Below are 16,435 nucleotides of genomic sequence, written 5' to 3'. Positions count from 1 at the left end.
AGAGAGTTTATTGACGCATCAAGGAACATCAAATCGAAATCGATACGTTCTATACCAATTATTGATTATATATGAGAAGAAGGCATCAAAATCATGAAGACACCAGCAACCATACCACTGGTGCTTCCTCGTACTGAAAAGAAATATAAGTCCCCTAAGTATTCTCCATCTTGCCTCATTGTACACCCCAAGTCAAACTCAGTCGTCTCCCAAGCAGCATAAAGACGATCAAAGAATCTTGCTACCTCAATCACTCCTCCACCTCTTAAGAAAGGGTGCAGAGTGGACATTCTTGGAAAAACACTATGACCGGCAGATGTGGTCAGACATGGCAGGGTTAATAGACCTTATACCAAAGGACAGAAGGCAGGAAGCAAGGAAGATACTCTTAGCAGGAGACTGCGCAGCTCCGGAAATTATTGACTGCACCCTTGATGTATCCAACACAGGGTTTAGACAACTGGCGGGGGCTGCCATGCTTAGAAGGCAAAGATGTCTGAAGGCTACCAGGTTAAGAACGGAGGTGCAGATAAGTCTTAGATATGGCTTTCAATGGTGATTCCCTCCCGTCTTCAAAATGCATATTGATGAAGCACTATTGGCGAAGAAGATTGATACAGATACTGTGAAAGGGGGGTTACCAGAGAACCCAACAGTATCAGCCTTATCAACCGCAGTATCCGCAGAGTTAAAATCTTCTATTCTATCGTCAGTCTTCTACAGATGGTTTCTCTCGCCAGGGGGGCCTCAAACGAATGCCTTGGCAAGATTGTGACTCTGACAGGAAGCAATGATCACATCCGGGTACCAGCTTTCCTTCCCTCCCAGCCTTTGGGTGCGAAGATTTCCAACTACGTGCACCAGTGGGACAAGATAACAACAGATCTCTGGGTGTTAGACCTTATCACCTTTGGTCACACTCTGGAATTCACTCAGCGCCTGCTGAATACTCCACCCAAAGGAGCCCTCCCCCTCGTCTTCACTTACTACACAAAGAAGCTTTGGTCATGCTCGCAAAGAGAGCAATAGAAGAGGTCCCGATGTTGCAAAGGTGAAAGGGTTTCTATTTTGGGTTTTTCTTAATAAGAAAAAAATCAGGGGAACGGAGACCAGTATTGGACCTCAGGAATCTCAATAAGTTTCTCAAGAAACAGATATTCAGGATGGTAACACTCTCAGAGATTCTACGCCGTCTCAAGAAGGAGACTTCATGACCTAGCTCAACATGGAAGACTCTTATTTCCATATCCATATCCATCCGAAACATTGGAAATCCTTAATATTCACAGTAGCTAGTACCCACTACCAATACAAAGTACTTCCATTTGGCCTCAAATCGGCACCAAGGATCTTTACCAAGTGCCTAGCACCTGTAGCAGCAGCTCTGCGATCTCAAGGTCTCCAGGTATTTCCATATCTGGACGACTGGCTGCTCAAGGCTCCAACAGCACAAAAGGCCAGTCAAGCTACAAACACCTGCTTTCAGTTGTTATAGACTCTAGGACTCACTGTAAACAAAGAAAAATCTTTGTTCCTCCATAATCAATTCATATCCTCTCTGGTGGCGACCGACCATAAATACCATCCAGGGCAAGGCCTTCCTATCACATGAAAGGCAAATACAATTATAAAGACTGGTGAGGAGCATATAAAAAAAAAGTCTGTTACAGTACAAACATAGAAATTGCTCCTGGGAATGTGTTCTTCAGCAATCGATCTAGTGCTTCTGGCCAGGCTGAGGATGAGGCCTCTTCAAGAAGAACTACAGAAGCAATGGCTGCAAACTTCGGGATCCTTCAAGGATGTAATACAAATCACACCTCGCTTGGTGGAGACACTGCAATTTTGGTTTCACGCACTGAATCTCCTAAAGGGCCTGACATTCATCCAAACTATCCCAGACTTCAGACTGACAACGGACGCCTCGATGGATGGCTGGGGAGGCCATCTGCAAGAGTTACAGATACAGGGCAAATGGTCCTCTGCTCAGAAACATCAGCACATCTACATGCTAGAACTCAAAGCCATTTCCTATTCCTCCAGGCTTTCTTGCCAATGATAGTAGGTTCCTCAGTGCTGGTGCATATGGACAGTACCACCAGCATGTACGTCAACAAGCAGGGGGAATCCAAATCATCACGCTATCACATCAATCGCTGGAGCTATGGGATTGTACGAAACAGCACAGAATCTCGCTCAGAGCCGAACATGTACGAGGTCTGCACAATACACTGGTGGATAAGTTAAGCAGAACGCAGTCCAGTTGTCACGATTTGAAGTTGGAACAGTTCCAGCTCGACAAGTTGTTTCGGAGATGGGGAAAACCAGTGTTAGACTTCTTCGCATCGAGAAAGAACACCAAATGCCAGTGCTATGCCCGCAGGTTCCTTCTGCCAGGGTCGAGGAGGAATGCCCTTTTGATGCGATGGTCCGGGATATATGCTTACACTCTTCCCCCCCATCCCATTAATTCTCAGGGTACTGACCAATTTGAAAACTGAAGGCTGTCGTTGGATCCTAATATTGCCACGATGGCCCATGCAGTACTGGTTCCCAGAGATTCTGTTGATGTAGGAATTGAGGCCCATACACCTACAACCCTCCATCTTTTCTGACCAGGGACAAGGGCCAGGTTCGTCAAATAGACCCGGAGTCTCTTCATTTGCCTGCATGGCTCCTGAATTCCTAGAGTTCAAGGACTTCGATATCCACAGGAATGCAGAGAGAATATTGCAAAATCCAGAGCTGATAGCGCTAACAAGATGTACCGCCTTAAATGGAAGCGGTTTTGCTTTTGGTGTCAACGAAACAACTTGCAACAGCTTCAAGCAACTCCGGAATGGATTTTGCTATATGTCCTCTCTTTGGTAAAGTCAGGTCTCACTTACTCTTTGGTGATGGTTAACCTTGCGGCGATTTCCCGTTAGAAAAGATCTCTTCAAGTTCCCACTCTCTGTGCCTCTAGTCTGTTAAGCAATTTATGAGGGGACTCTTCCGCGCTTTTTCCCCAGTGCGTGCACCCCCTCCTGAATGGAAGCTCAATAGGCCATCGAGGAACTAATGAGGCAATCTTTTGAACCAATTCACAAAGTAGAGCTAAAGTTTCCCACCTGGAGTGTAGCCCTCCTACTGGCTCTAATTTCTGCCAGGAGGGTTAGCGAAATTCATTCTTTTACAGTCAAGGAACCATTTCTTCATTTCGCTGATAACTATGTGGATCTGCGAACAAACCAACTTTTATTCCAAAAGTCCCAACGCAATTCCACCTCAACAAACCAGTAATATCAGGTTTTTCCCCCAAAACCATACGTGGATGTTAAAAGATGGTTAAAATTCTACCTGCATAAGAAAGAGGACATAAGGACATTAAAAAGACTGATCAGCTACTGACGGCTTACGGACAGGGCAGGGCAGGGAAGAAACAGCAGTAACTAAAGCTACTGTTGCCAGATGGATCTCCTCTGGGATACAGTTCTGCAAATGATAATACTAACATGGCCCTTAACAAGAAGAACTAAGGCACACTCCACCAGGTCAGCTTCTACATTGGCAGCTCTGTTTGCTGGAGTAACAATAGAAAATATTTGCCATGCTGTGACATGGAAAAGTGTCCACACTTTTACGCAGCACTACTATCTGCAATCTAGGAACGTGAAGATGCAGCCGTGGGCCAAGCGGTACACATCATCTCTTCATTTAAGGTGGGTCTCTTTTCTGGTAAAAGAGGAATATTTGCATTATAGTGGCACAGCTTTGTTTACTATCCTTTGTTAATGTTTATTTTTTGATAACTCTAGAAAAAATAAATAGTGGCTTAATTGTTTTATTGTTTGTTCTTCTAAGCACTTCATTGGATGCACCCTAAATATAATAGTATGTTAAGGCTTCAGGTTTTGTTTATAGACAATTTTTTTTAGCTGTCTAGAATTGAAAGGGTATATGTATGGTTACAAATGTCACAGTTACTTTGGAATAACTTGTGGGATTTATTGGTTGCATGTCTCCCTCCTTCCAGTAACTACTGAACAATTTGTGGGTACTGCTTGCTATTCTGATTCTAGCATGTGAATCTATGAAAGATACTGCTTTACTGGATAAAAAAATAAGTTACTTACCTGTAACTGCTGTTATCCAGTATTGGTATCTTTCATAGATTCACATGCAACCCACCCTCCTCCCCGTAGAGGTAGTTCTCTTTCGTTTATGGGATTCTTACTTCCCACATGTGCTTTGATAATCTGAGGGAATCTGCCTCTGCTGTGAGTATCCTCGAGAGTGCTGGCAGCTGATTGCCTGTGTTCCAACATGAGGTCCTTTTTTGGAAAGGGCATAGATAGGCTACTGATCAGATGGTTTAGGGCCAATATAGCCTATGAAATTTATTAAGCACTGCTTGATTATTTTACAGTGGGACTCCCATGTCGACGACGGGGAATGATTCAAGCATGTGAATCTATGAAAGATCCCAGTACTGGATAACCGCAGTTACACAGGTAAGTAACTTATTTTCTGCCTCTCCGCACGCTTCAGTGGGGTGCTGAAAATATACAATGAACTCTGGTACAAGGCTTGCAGTCAGCTCCACATTTAGTCCTGTATCATCACTTCCAAGAGAATTGGAGTTGTGACTGGAGTTGTTTGGATTTCACCTCACGGCAGGTGAGAGCTATTACTAGGAAAACCGAGTGCAGTCAGGCGTTTAGAGGATAGTCATGAGGTGAAGAATCATCATGAAGGTATAGTATCTACCAGAAATATTGTTACCGAAGTTCATAACTCTTCTGGAGTCAGGTTTTCTTTGCGCTAACTTGATACAAGAATTCACGACTGAGTCTGTGATACATAGCTACAGTGTTTTATATGGTGCATCACATGGTATGTTCATTTTTCTTTATGTACTATGACTGCTATATTTCTTTTGTGTAGGAAGTGAGTGCACTAGAGTGTGAGATTCAACTACTGAAAAACCTTCAACATGATCGCATAGTTCAGTATTATGGCTTTCTCCGGGACAAGGCAGAGAAAACGCTGACTATTTTCATGGAATACATGGCTGGGGTAAGGAAATGTTCGTATTCTTCAAACCCTCCTGTTTTGGAAGAATAACTGAAAGATTAAGTGGTGCTGAGACTTAGTGAGTTGGAAAGATTGATTACTAGATTTGTTAATGATCAGTATCTTCCTTTCGATGGCAGCAGTTCCCTTTGTCTGCCATACTTTTGGACCTTTCAGATGTCTCATCATTGAAGTCTTGTGAGGAATATTGTTCGATTTGGGGATCTCTAGTTGCCATAGGTAGGTACCTGTGACAAATAGGGACCCTTGCGTCTAGTCAGGGTAAGGGGGTACACTCCTTAAATAACCCCTGCTCACCCCCTTGGTAGATTGGCACGAGCAGACTGGCTTATCTCAGAGGCAGTGTGTAAAGCATTTGTGAACACATACAGTAACCAAGTGACAACACTACAGATGGACACCACACAAGTTTGATCAAAAATAAGTATTCTTTATATAGACTTATCACAAGACCACAAACGACAAAAAATCCACAATACTGAACTTAAAATGATACAATTAGATTAGTTCTTTTTAAATCTTAAAATGCAACACTTTGAGTCAATGTACCTGAAAATGCGTAACGCAATACAACAAAAGGGTTGCAGGGAAGGTGAGGCGTCGGTTCCTTACACGTAAGAACGGTGATGCGTTGGTTCCCTTCTGCTGCATAGGGGACGGTGATGCGTCGGTACTTCTCTGCGAAGGGAGGTGATGCATCGGTTTCTTAGTGCGCTTCCGTGGCGATGTCGATTTGGTGCAAAGAAATAAAGATATTGTCTTCTTCTTGGTGCGATGCGATGCGGACCGTGACAGGCCCTGCAACACGCTTCCCAGTGATGCGGAGGCGTCTGCTGCGACGTCGATTCTCTCCTCCGGTGATGCGAGGCGCTCTCGTGTTGTGAAGTGACAGCGGCAGTTCAGCGTCACACTTCTTGCTCGTGAGTCGCGCTTCCAGTTCCTTGCGATGCGCAGTTCCTCAAAAAGTCCAGCACAACTGCAGGCTTTTCCAAAGAACTCTTGGGGAGCTGGTGGGTGAAGTCTGTTGTCCCTGAGACTTCAGCAGGAGGCAAGCTCTTTTTTCAAGCCCTTGGAGATCCTTACAAGTTGATGAAAGTACACACAAAGTTCATCTCTCCTTTCTTTGGCAGTCAGGCAACCACTGCAGGCCAAACCCCCAAGCAGCACTTCAGCTTAGGGATAGTCTCTCTGGTACCACTCCTCAGCAAAGGTTTCTTCTTGTTGCCCAAAGTGATCGAATTCTCTGGGGTCTGGGTCCCCTCTTTTATACACAGTTTCTCTTTCTTCTCTTTCTTCTCTGAAAGCCTTGGCCTAGCCCAAACCAGTTCTGGTCAGTCCTGGAGCACTCTGTTTACATGACTCCTTCTTTCCTTTCATAGTGCAGGGCATACGCACCACAGGAGGTGGAGCCAACATTGTGGAGGGAAGGCACAGCCCTATTCAGGTCCCAGGCGCAACTCCTCCCTCCCATCTAGTTGCAGATCTCTCTATTCAGCACTGGGCTGACACCCTGTCTCCTGGAATCCCCCAGCCCCTGTCACTCAAACTCCAGACAAGGAATACACAACCTAGCAGAGGCAGACTTGGATGGTTACACAAGAAAATACCTACTTTCTAAAAGTGGTATTTTCAAACACAGAATGTTAAAACCAACTTCACTAAAAGATGTATTTTATCATTCTGATTTCAGGCATACTAAACTTGATGTTCTGCCTAGTTCCCTGAGTCAGTTAGGATTATAAGATGTAATAATCAAACTGCGCATTCTGGCCTATGGGGAATAGGTAGCCTTGCAATAGTGAAACACACAAAATGGCTGTAGTTCACTATTAGGACATGCCACACACATCAGGGCTTGTCCTGCCTTACACTTACAATGCACCCTGCCCTTGGGCCTACCATAGTGGTGTCTGATATGTAGAAAATGAAAGGTTTAGGGACTGGCAAGTGGGTGCACGTGACCAGTCAACATGGCAATACCAGACTGCACACAGACTCTGCAATGGCAGACCTGAGACACAATTGTACAGGCTGCTTCTGTGGGTGACACAACCAGTGCTGCAAGCCCACCAGCAGCTTTTGGTTTACAAGCCCTGGGCACACTCAGTGCACTGTACTAGGGTCTGACCAGTAAACCAAATCAACCAATCATGGAATCACTAATCCATACATCAATTTACAATGGGGAGCACTTGCACTGTGGCACTGAACAGCAGTGGCACAGTGCCCAAAGCATCAAACACCATCAAAAACACATGAGGCAACAGTAAAAATGGAAGGGAGACCCACACCAAGGTGCCATGTCAACAAATATGTATCTATCAGATTCCTCCTCTACACTACAATTGCATTTCATTCTCATACAGAGTTAAAATATTTACCAATGTTCAAGTGGGAATTGCCAAGTCATGTAAAATAATAAACATAATTAAAGCACTAATTTTGCATCTTTTGGACTACACTTCCAAGGTTCTGTCAGGACATCTTGTAGGCAATGAAAATGTAATGTTTGTGCACTTTCCTAGATTTCGTTTTTCATTGTTGATCTGAAGAATTCTGCTTTAAAAAGGTCCGTTTTCTTTTCTCTGAGATAGCTTTTTTTTTTTTTTTAAAATCTTTTTATTGAAACAAAACAGCTCCATCAAAAGACACATCAGGTATTAGCGAAAAAGCAGTGGTCTTCATACATTAATTGAATAGAGTACAATAGTACAATAGTCATTAATGGGTAGTACCACAGTCTACCCCCCAGGTCTTGCCCCCACAGAACATAAGCTAGTCCACTAATCCGCCCCGTCCTCTCCCCCACCCCTCCCCTCCCTTGGCCAGAACCCGCCCCCCCTACCTCCCTCCTCCCCCATCCCTCGGTGCTGTGATCAGACTCTACTACCAGTCGGTGCCCAGGGCCTCCCAAGGAGAGGTCGGGTCCAAGGTATGTAGTACGTGGTACCTCATGGGGGGAACTCCTAAGGTGATGCATCCGGGGTATACATCCATTCTCCTCTATACCTCCTCCACGCCTGCCATATCTTTTCCCATTTTTTGGGGCATCCCCTGCTGTCATAGATGACTTTCTCTGCCCTCTGGCACCAATCTACATCCCGTTCCCACTCCTCAAGTCACTCCCCCAGAGCCTTGCGATTTTTCTTTTGGCTACCATACTCGCCAAGGCCAGCCATATCTTATCACCTTTGGGCCATGTAATGTCCCCCGTGACCCCCACAACGTGCCACCTAGCTTCCAACGGAACCTCTGCCCCCACTACCTCCTCCATTATGTCTTTCAGCCTCACCTAATATGTACGGATTTTAGGGCAATCCCAGAGGATGTGAAAGAATGTTCCCTCTTCCCCACAGCCTCTCAGGCAAAAGTGTGACGCTGCGTACCCCATCTTGAGTAGTACCGTTCATGGGGTGTAGGACCTATGAAGGATGCGCAACTGCACCAATATGAATCTGGCTCGGATCGCTACCTCCCTAGGACACTGCAGGGCTTCATTCCAGTCGTCGTCCTCTAGCAAGCCAAGGTTGGATTCCCACTTCTCCCGCAGTGGCCCCAGGATATCAGGAGCGTTATTAATGAGCTTTTTGTGATTAAGTGATATGCCTTGTCAATCATGGGGTCTAACAGCAGTCTGTCCTCAAGAGGGGCATATTCTGGGACCTGATCCCCCTGTGTCAGATGTCTATATAGGGCGTGTTTGAATTGCTGATAGTGCAGGAATTCGCCGTCCCCCATTTGGAGTGCAGGAATTCGCCGTCCCCCATTTGGAAGTCCGACTGGAGAGTCGTGAACTTCACCGCCTGTCCCCTTCTCCACACGTCCCCCAGCGTACCTATACCGATCAGGCTCCACTGTCGCAGGTCACGGAGTTTCACCACTTCTTTAAGAAAGTCCCCCTTCCGTAAGGGCGTCTGGGCTGTGAGTCTCCTTCCCCAGCCAAGCAGTTTTGAAGCTTTGTGCCATACATCTACCACTACCGCCGTTTGGGGAGGCAAGGATTGGTCGCGCCGTGGTTTGGAGTAAAGAGCTGCTAAGTAGGAGCCCTCCCCCAGGACCATCCGGTCCACTCGGTATGCTGGTTCCTCCTGTGGGGCGAATGCCCATCCATTGATATTGATCAGTTGTGTCACCCAGTAGTACAGGCGGATGTCGGATAGCTTTTACTTTTGTTTCTTGTTGGGTCACAACCTTTTTTTTATTTTCTAGATTGCAGCAGTTTTCAAACTCATTTTTTTTTTTTTCTTGGTTATGAGAAAATGTTACTCAAGCATTACAGTATCCTCACTAATAGCCATAAAACGTTCCCGTCAATGTGTGGGATTTATGCTGCACTCCCAAAATACCACAAAATCAGTTTAAAAAAAGAGATGGGAACTGTCATTTTATAACACAAGTAATCCCTCCCTTACGGCCGATCTTAGGCTAAAGTTTCAAAATGTTTCCAAAATATTCTGTTAACTAAAACGGACTTAAAACTGTACTGCGCATGAACCCTACCTTTGCACCCCTTCTCTGTTCATTATGCACCAATGAAATTTAAATGTGGTTCTTGCATTCATAGTGTGTTCTCCCTTCGAATCTCTGCTGGCTTCGTTGGCTGCATACTTTTAAGCCAGTCTTTCTTGCTGCCATAACATCGGCACAGCAGGTGAGCGAGCTACAAGCCATCATCGTCACCCTATCTTACATCACTTTCTAACCAATCAAGCTGGTTGTACAGACACAAACCACTCCATTTCATGTTGGGAAGAGCATCACCCTTCGCTCCACCTCACCCCATCTGTGCATGAGAAGAGACTCCATTGATGGGATTCAAAAAGGCCTTTTAGTTTCTATATTCATCATACCAGAGAAAACCGGGCGGAACATCAGCTCTTTATTGGATTCACTGGAGCGAAGAAAGGGAAGGCAGTGTAGATAGCCACCTCTTGCTGGATCGTGCTCTGCATTAAGATTTGCAGTGCACTGATAAAACAACCCTTGAGGCCTTATGAGCGCACTATACCAAAGCCAAGGCTGCGTGACGCTTGTCCTGGACATTTGCCAGGTATCTATGTGTGTGTGTCCCATATGTTAATGAAGCGTTACTGTCTGGACAGTCAGGTCCATTCGGAGGGGCACTTCACTCGCTCAGTCCTCCAGAAAATGTTGGTTTGAGTCAGTTAACAGACCCGTCCCTGCTTTATCTGTTCACAAGGTGAGGAATCGGAGGTCATCAGTTTATACCTTGAGTAATGCTCTTTCTAGTAGCAACAGTCTAGCTACAGATTCCTCATGGACCCTCCCATTCCCCCAATTCTGTGGACTCTTCTAAATTAAAAAGGTCCCAATTAGAGAGCTGCCCACTGCTTACTACCATTCTGCAGATTGGATTCCATGTCTGAGGTTGCAGGCCAGAGCAACATGTCCTCACTTGGTGCTCAAGGGTACTGCTTCAGATTTTCCGGATCCAGTCTGACACCTGGGGAAATATTCACACTGTGAGGAATCTGCGTTTAGTTAGAGTCTCTACCAGAAAGAGGGTTACCAAAGATTAATAGATATGTAACTTGTTCTTTACGCCCCGAATTCCTGTGATTGACTAAGGCTGTTTTCGGAGAATCCTCATAAGGAAAGCTTATATGTATTTATTTATTTAAACTTATAAGGCGCACAGCTACCCGCAGTGGGTTTCCCGGCGCCACTGCCTTCATTGTCACCGTAAGCCTAAGTACTGCGGATTTTGCTGACCCATCTCTGCTAAGTCCCTTAAAAGTAGAGAGGGTAAACTTTTATTATAGTTCCAAAAAAGGAAGGATAAAATCCTTCATCTGAGAACAAAGTTGAAGAAATATAGCGGCCACTGCAGTCAAACCTTCTAACGCTCTAGCAATCTGAGGAAGTTACGACAGGCAGCACTGATCAAACTTGGGAGCGTATTTAGAATTTCTGTCTGAAGACAACATTTAGGCAAACACTGTCATTCAGAAGGGTTAAAGGACATCCTCAGAGGTATTTGATATGGCTATCGACATTGCCTGCATTGTATTTTGCTAACTTGCCAGTGCAGCAATCTTACAGCAGCAAGGATGGCTAAAAGTAACATCGATTAGGCTAGACATCCAGGCAAATATATGGAGTCTGGCATGTGATGAGGTGGCACTGCTATGAAGACATGTAGCTGATGCTCTACAGTCAACAAAATCAGACATGAAGACTGCGAGATCATTAGGGATACTATAACTGTGTAAATCAATCAATTGATCAGGAGTTTGTAGAACACGGCTACTTTCCCATGAGGGTCTCAAGGCACTGAGGGGAGGGGCTGCTGATCCGTCTGGGCTTTGAGGTTCTTTTGAATGAATGAATGAAAACACATTTGTTATAGCGCAGCAGCTACTCAAAAGAGTGTCCCGGCACTGACAGAAGCAGTTAGGAGAGAGCTATGATTCGTTGCTAAGTTTTAAAAAAACATGTTTTCAGGTGTTTCTTGGAGATTGAAATATCTAAAATGGAACGTAGAGCAGCCGGGAGCCTGTTCCAAGTCTGTGCCCCAGGAAACCAAATGATCTGCCACGCATCCGGGCCAAAAGTGTTACAGAAAACAATGCAAACATTCTCCCCCAGTCAATAGATCTGGGTTAAATCCATCGTTCTTTTGCCCACTATGCCACCCCAGTTTGGACCCAGCCATATGCAAATCAGTCTTGACCCTGTGCCCCATGGGAACAGTCCAGACCGAACTGCCAGGCCTGGTCCTTCCTGCCGAAAACAATCATCCTGGGACCAGTTTCAGGGTATGCCACCCTTCTTCAGCCAGGCTAGCTTGAATCCAGTGGCACAGTGAGCAAGGGACCCACGTCTGGGCATACCCATCCCACTTAGGGCCAAAAGTGTTACAGCAAACAAATGATGGATGGAATGATGACAATGCAAACATTCTCCCCCAGTCAGTAGATCTGGGTTAAATCCATCTTTCTTTTGCCCACTATGCCACCCCAGTTTGGACCCAGCCATATGCAAATCAGTCTTGACCCTGTGCCCCATGGGAACAGTCCAGACCGAACTGCCAGGCCAGGTCCTCTCTGGACCGAAAACAATCATCCTGGGACCGGTTTCAGGGTATGCCACCCTTCTTCAGCCAGGCTAGCTTGAATCCAGTGGCACAGTGAGCAAGGCACCCACGTCTGGGCATACCCATCCCACTTAGGGCGAAAAGTGTTACAGCAAACAAATGATGGACGAAAGCACACTTTGGGAGTACGAACAAGGTCGGAGGAGGAGAATCTTAGAGATCGGGCTGGGATGTAGCGATTGACTCATTTGCTAAGATAGCCTGCTTCTTTTCCCTGTAGGGCCTTAAAAAAGACAACAAGGGCTTGGAGTTTGATCCTTTCTTTCAGTCTCAGCTAATGAAGGGATTTAAGGAGGGGGGACATTTGAGACCTTGGTTTAGGTGGAAGGATCGCCCTGGCTGCAGCGTTTTGTACTACTTGCAGGCGCTGTACAAGGTAACTGGGAAGGCCCAAATCCAAGACATTTGCGTAGTCCAGTCTTGAGGTCACCAAGGCCTGGACCACTATTTTCCTAGACTCTATTGTCAAGAGACGGAGAAATGTTTTCAACATCCGCAAGATGCCAATGTAGGTGTCAGCCAAAGTTTGGTCTTGAGACCTCATGGACAGAGCATTATCCAGAAAAACTCTGAGGTTTCTCAGAGATGACTGCTCGGTGTGCGTATATTCTTCAGTCCACCATGTGTTCCAGTTACTGACTGTAGGTTGGCTAAAGAAAACAATCTCTGATTTATTTGAATTGCATTTGATCTGATTCGCCTTAAGCCACTGAAACACCTTGGAGAGACAGGCTCTGATATTAAAACAGTCTAAATCAGCTTCTTTTTTGCATTTGAAAATCAGTTGCGTGTCATCTGCGTAGGATATGATCTTTGCACCGTTTGCCGCTGCTAAGGATGCTACGGATGCCGGGTCGAAGAGCAGGTCTTGAGATCCTTCCTGAATTGGATCAGCGACGGGGATTGCCTGAGGTGGAGGGGAATGGTGTTCCAGGTCTTGGCAGCGAGGTAGGAGAAGGATCTTTCTCCGGTTCTAGTCTTGTGAATCGGTGGGGAATGCGATGTAATGACTTGTTGTGAAACAGCCGTGTTGTAATGGCTGTTCACCAAAGGTGGGAGGGTGACCAGGGCAAGTTGGGCGGAGGGAAGTTGTCTGGCGGGTTCATGAAATGAGAGGCGGTGGTTCAGATATACTGGTCCTGAGTTGTAGAGGGCTTTGTAGGCATGTGTGAGGAGCTTGAAGGTTATTCTCTTGTTGACTGGGAGCCAGTGGAGTTGTTGAAGGTGTAGTGTTATGTGGCTGCGGCGGGGGATGTTGAGGACCAGTCTGTCTGCGGCGTTTTGTACATTCTGAAGTGTCCTGAACTGTTTCTAGGTGACACCGGCGTAGAGTGTGCTACCGTAGTCAAGTCTACTGGTGATGAGTGCATGTGTGACCGTCTTTCCGGATTCTGTGGGGATCCATCTGAAAGTCTTTTGAAGCAGGCGAAGCGTGTGGATGCAGAATGAGGAAACAACGTTAATCTGTTGATTCATTGTGATTGAGGAGTCCAATATGATGCAGAGGTTACGTTTGTGATCCAAGGGAGGGGTTCCCAGCATGGTGGGCCACTAGGAGTCGTCCCAGGCTGAGGGGGTGGGTCCCAGGATGAGTAATTTGGTCTTGTACGAGTTAAGCTTGAGGCAGCTGTCTTTCATCCAGGTGGCAACGGCCTTCATCCCGCTGTGAAAGTTGATTCTGGCGGCTGTGGGTTCCTTGGTGAGGGAGAGGATCAGCTGGGTGTCGTTGGCTTAGAAAAAGATGTTGAGTCTGTGATTTCTGACGATGGCCGCGAGGGGGGGCATATAGACGTTGAAGAGGGAGGGGCTCAGGGAGAATCCCTGGCTTACGCCGCATCTGATCTCTGTAGGTTGTAAGAGGAACGGAGGCAGTCTGACTCGCTGTGTTCGGACGGTGAGGATGAATGGATCTAGTCCAGGGCCTTCTTGCGATGTTGGCGTCGTGGAATCCCGTGATTAGGGTGCAGTGGGAAATGTGTCGAAAGAGGGGGAGAGGTCCAGTAGGATGAGGGGGTGGTTTTGCCCTGGTCGAGGAGGGAGCGAATGTCGTCGGTGGTGACGAGGAGTGCAGTCTCGGTGCTGTGGTTACTTCAGAAGCCAGATTGAGAGATGTCCAGAAAGTGGCCTTGTCTCTTCAGCTGGGGGTTGATCTCGGTGTATTTCTAGTCGTTCGGGAAGGTGGTGGTTTCGATGGAGCAGTTGATGGTGCGGCAAAGCGCTGGGGCGATGGAGGTGGCTGCTCTATGGAAGATGTGAAATAGGCATGTGTTGGTTTTTAAATAGAGGAAATTTCCAACAGTACAGATAATAACCACGTTTTCAGCATCAACAGGGTTATCGTCAGCAGTATTCATAACAATGGCACAGCCCTCCTCCGGCAGCAGCCTAATCAAGACAGCCTGCTCAGAATAGGCCCACAGTCTCAAACAAAGGGCAAGAATCTTGAAGATAAAAGTGACAGCTTTCAGGCACTGGTCACTTCCCCACCACCTTACTCTGTTAGCGAAAATCTGCTGGTTTAATTCCATTACCTCAGATCCTTGGGTGTTAGATCTTGAAATTTGTTCAAAAACCTCGGAATCTACCGCAAACGTGATCAAATCAACATTAAGGACATTGTATAGTTTTTCCAAAAAAGCCTTAGAGGAGGTCCCCTAAACCTATCAAAACATGGGTTTCTATTAAAATGTTTTCCTTATTAAGAAAAATCAGGCAAGTGGAGACAGGGGTTGGATTTGAGACATCTGAACAAATTCCTGAGGAATGGTTATGCTGCAAGAAATTCTCCAGTTTTTATACCCAGGAGATTTCAGGGCATACTTAGACCTCCTAGACGCTTACTTCCATATCCATATTTACATAAAACTTCGGAGATATGTTAGGTTTGAGGTGGCCAAATGACATGATTAGTCCAAAGTGCTGATTTTTGGTCTTCGGTCCACTCTTCCAAATGCATGGCCCCAGTAGAAGCTTATTTCAATAGGAAGGGTCACCAAGTCTTCCCCTAACTGAACACATGGGTTGTAAAAGGTCCCTTGTTAAACTCTGAGAAGAAGTCCACAAAAACTTGTCTTTAGATTTCCAGGGATCTATGCCTAAAACTGAAAAAGAAAACCCTATCTCCATCCTTCCAAAGAGATAACATTTCTGGGGCCATGCATGAGTAAAGTCTAATGTATGATTTTTCTCACGAAGGAGAGAATACGGTGGCTGACAAATATAGCATATTCCCATTAAAAAAGAAAATACACTTCAGTTTAAACTTACACAACATTCCTGGTGTTGATGGTGGCCTGCATTTCCATAATTCTGAACTGTCCTCTCCACATGAGACCTTGGCAAGAGGAATTGGATACAGTGGATTCATACTCAAAGAACCTATGAAGGCCCAATCTGAATCACTCCTGAAAATAATTAAACTATGGTCTGGTGGATGTAGGAAACTGCATATCTTCAGGTCTGACAGTCATAGCCTCATTATGTCATGACCATGGATCTATCTATGTAAGGATGGGGAGCACATTTGCAAGACCTCAAAATCATCAGAAAATCATCATCGCAGGAAACCAAGATGCATATCAGTCTTTTGGAACTAAGAGCAGCGACCTTTGCACTTCAGTCCTTTCTCCAGAGAATAAAGAACTCCATATTATTGGTCCCTGCCAACAACACAACTGCAGTGTACTACTGGAACAAGCAGGGAGGAACAATGTCGTGCCTACCTGTTCAAAGAAGGTCAAAAGATCTGAGAATAAATTAATTTACATTTCTTTATTCATGATCGATTACTTAAAATCATTACATGTGGGCGCCCATGTGTAGGGGGTAACCCATAGGTGGAAATTACCAATTTGTTAGCAGTATACATTGGCAAGGGTGTGTGTATATATTGTTGCTTAAAAAGAACGTTGCCATTTAAAAAGTCATTTCTATTTTATTTATTTATTTCTAAATAAGATTAAAAGTTAGTCCACGAGATGTTACAAACAGATATGTTGAAAGTGTGTCTTTTGTGCTAAGGGTACAAGAAAAGAAGTTCCAGAACAAGATAGTTTATCCCTGTACTTTATACTAGTAGTACTTAACAGAGAAGTCCCTCACAGTGTGCCTCCCAGTAGGCTGTAGTCTTGACTCCGTGGTTGGCCTATTGAGGCAAATGTAAGTGTTGTGCAGTTTAGAGCAGTGTTATTGGGTGAGCTTAGATCACAGTTACTGGCGACAGTTCGTATGTGGCTCTTCCAA

General features: G+C 45.5%; 1 protein-coding gene across 7 annotated transcripts in view; it reads left to right on the top strand.

Moving 5' to 3' along the window:
* Positions 1–16,435, top strand: part of MAP3K3 (mitogen-activated protein kinase kinase kinase 3) — a 2,022,699-nt gene that overhangs the window by 1,364,882 nt on the left and 641,382 nt on the right. For all 7 annotated transcript variants that reach the window (XR_013594968.1, XR_013594969.1, XM_078645061.1 and 4 more), the window contains exon 13: positions 4,927–5,058. Coding sequence is in view for 5 of the 7 variants with exons in the window: in XM_078645061.1 (XP_078501187.1) it covers positions 4,927–5,058 (132 nt within the window). In the remaining 2 variants the exon portion in view is untranslated. The remainder of the gene's footprint in view (positions 1–4,926; positions 5,059–16,435) is intronic.

This window comes from Lissotriton helveticus, chromosome 5_1 (genome assembly GCF_964261635.1).
Source record: "Lissotriton helveticus chromosome 5_1, aLisHel1.1, whole genome shotgun sequence".
In the NCBI taxonomy this organism is placed as follows: domain Eukaryota; kingdom Metazoa; phylum Chordata; class Amphibia; order Caudata; family Salamandridae; genus Lissotriton; species Lissotriton helveticus.
This window is presented reverse-complemented; position numbering and strand designations above follow the sequence as displayed.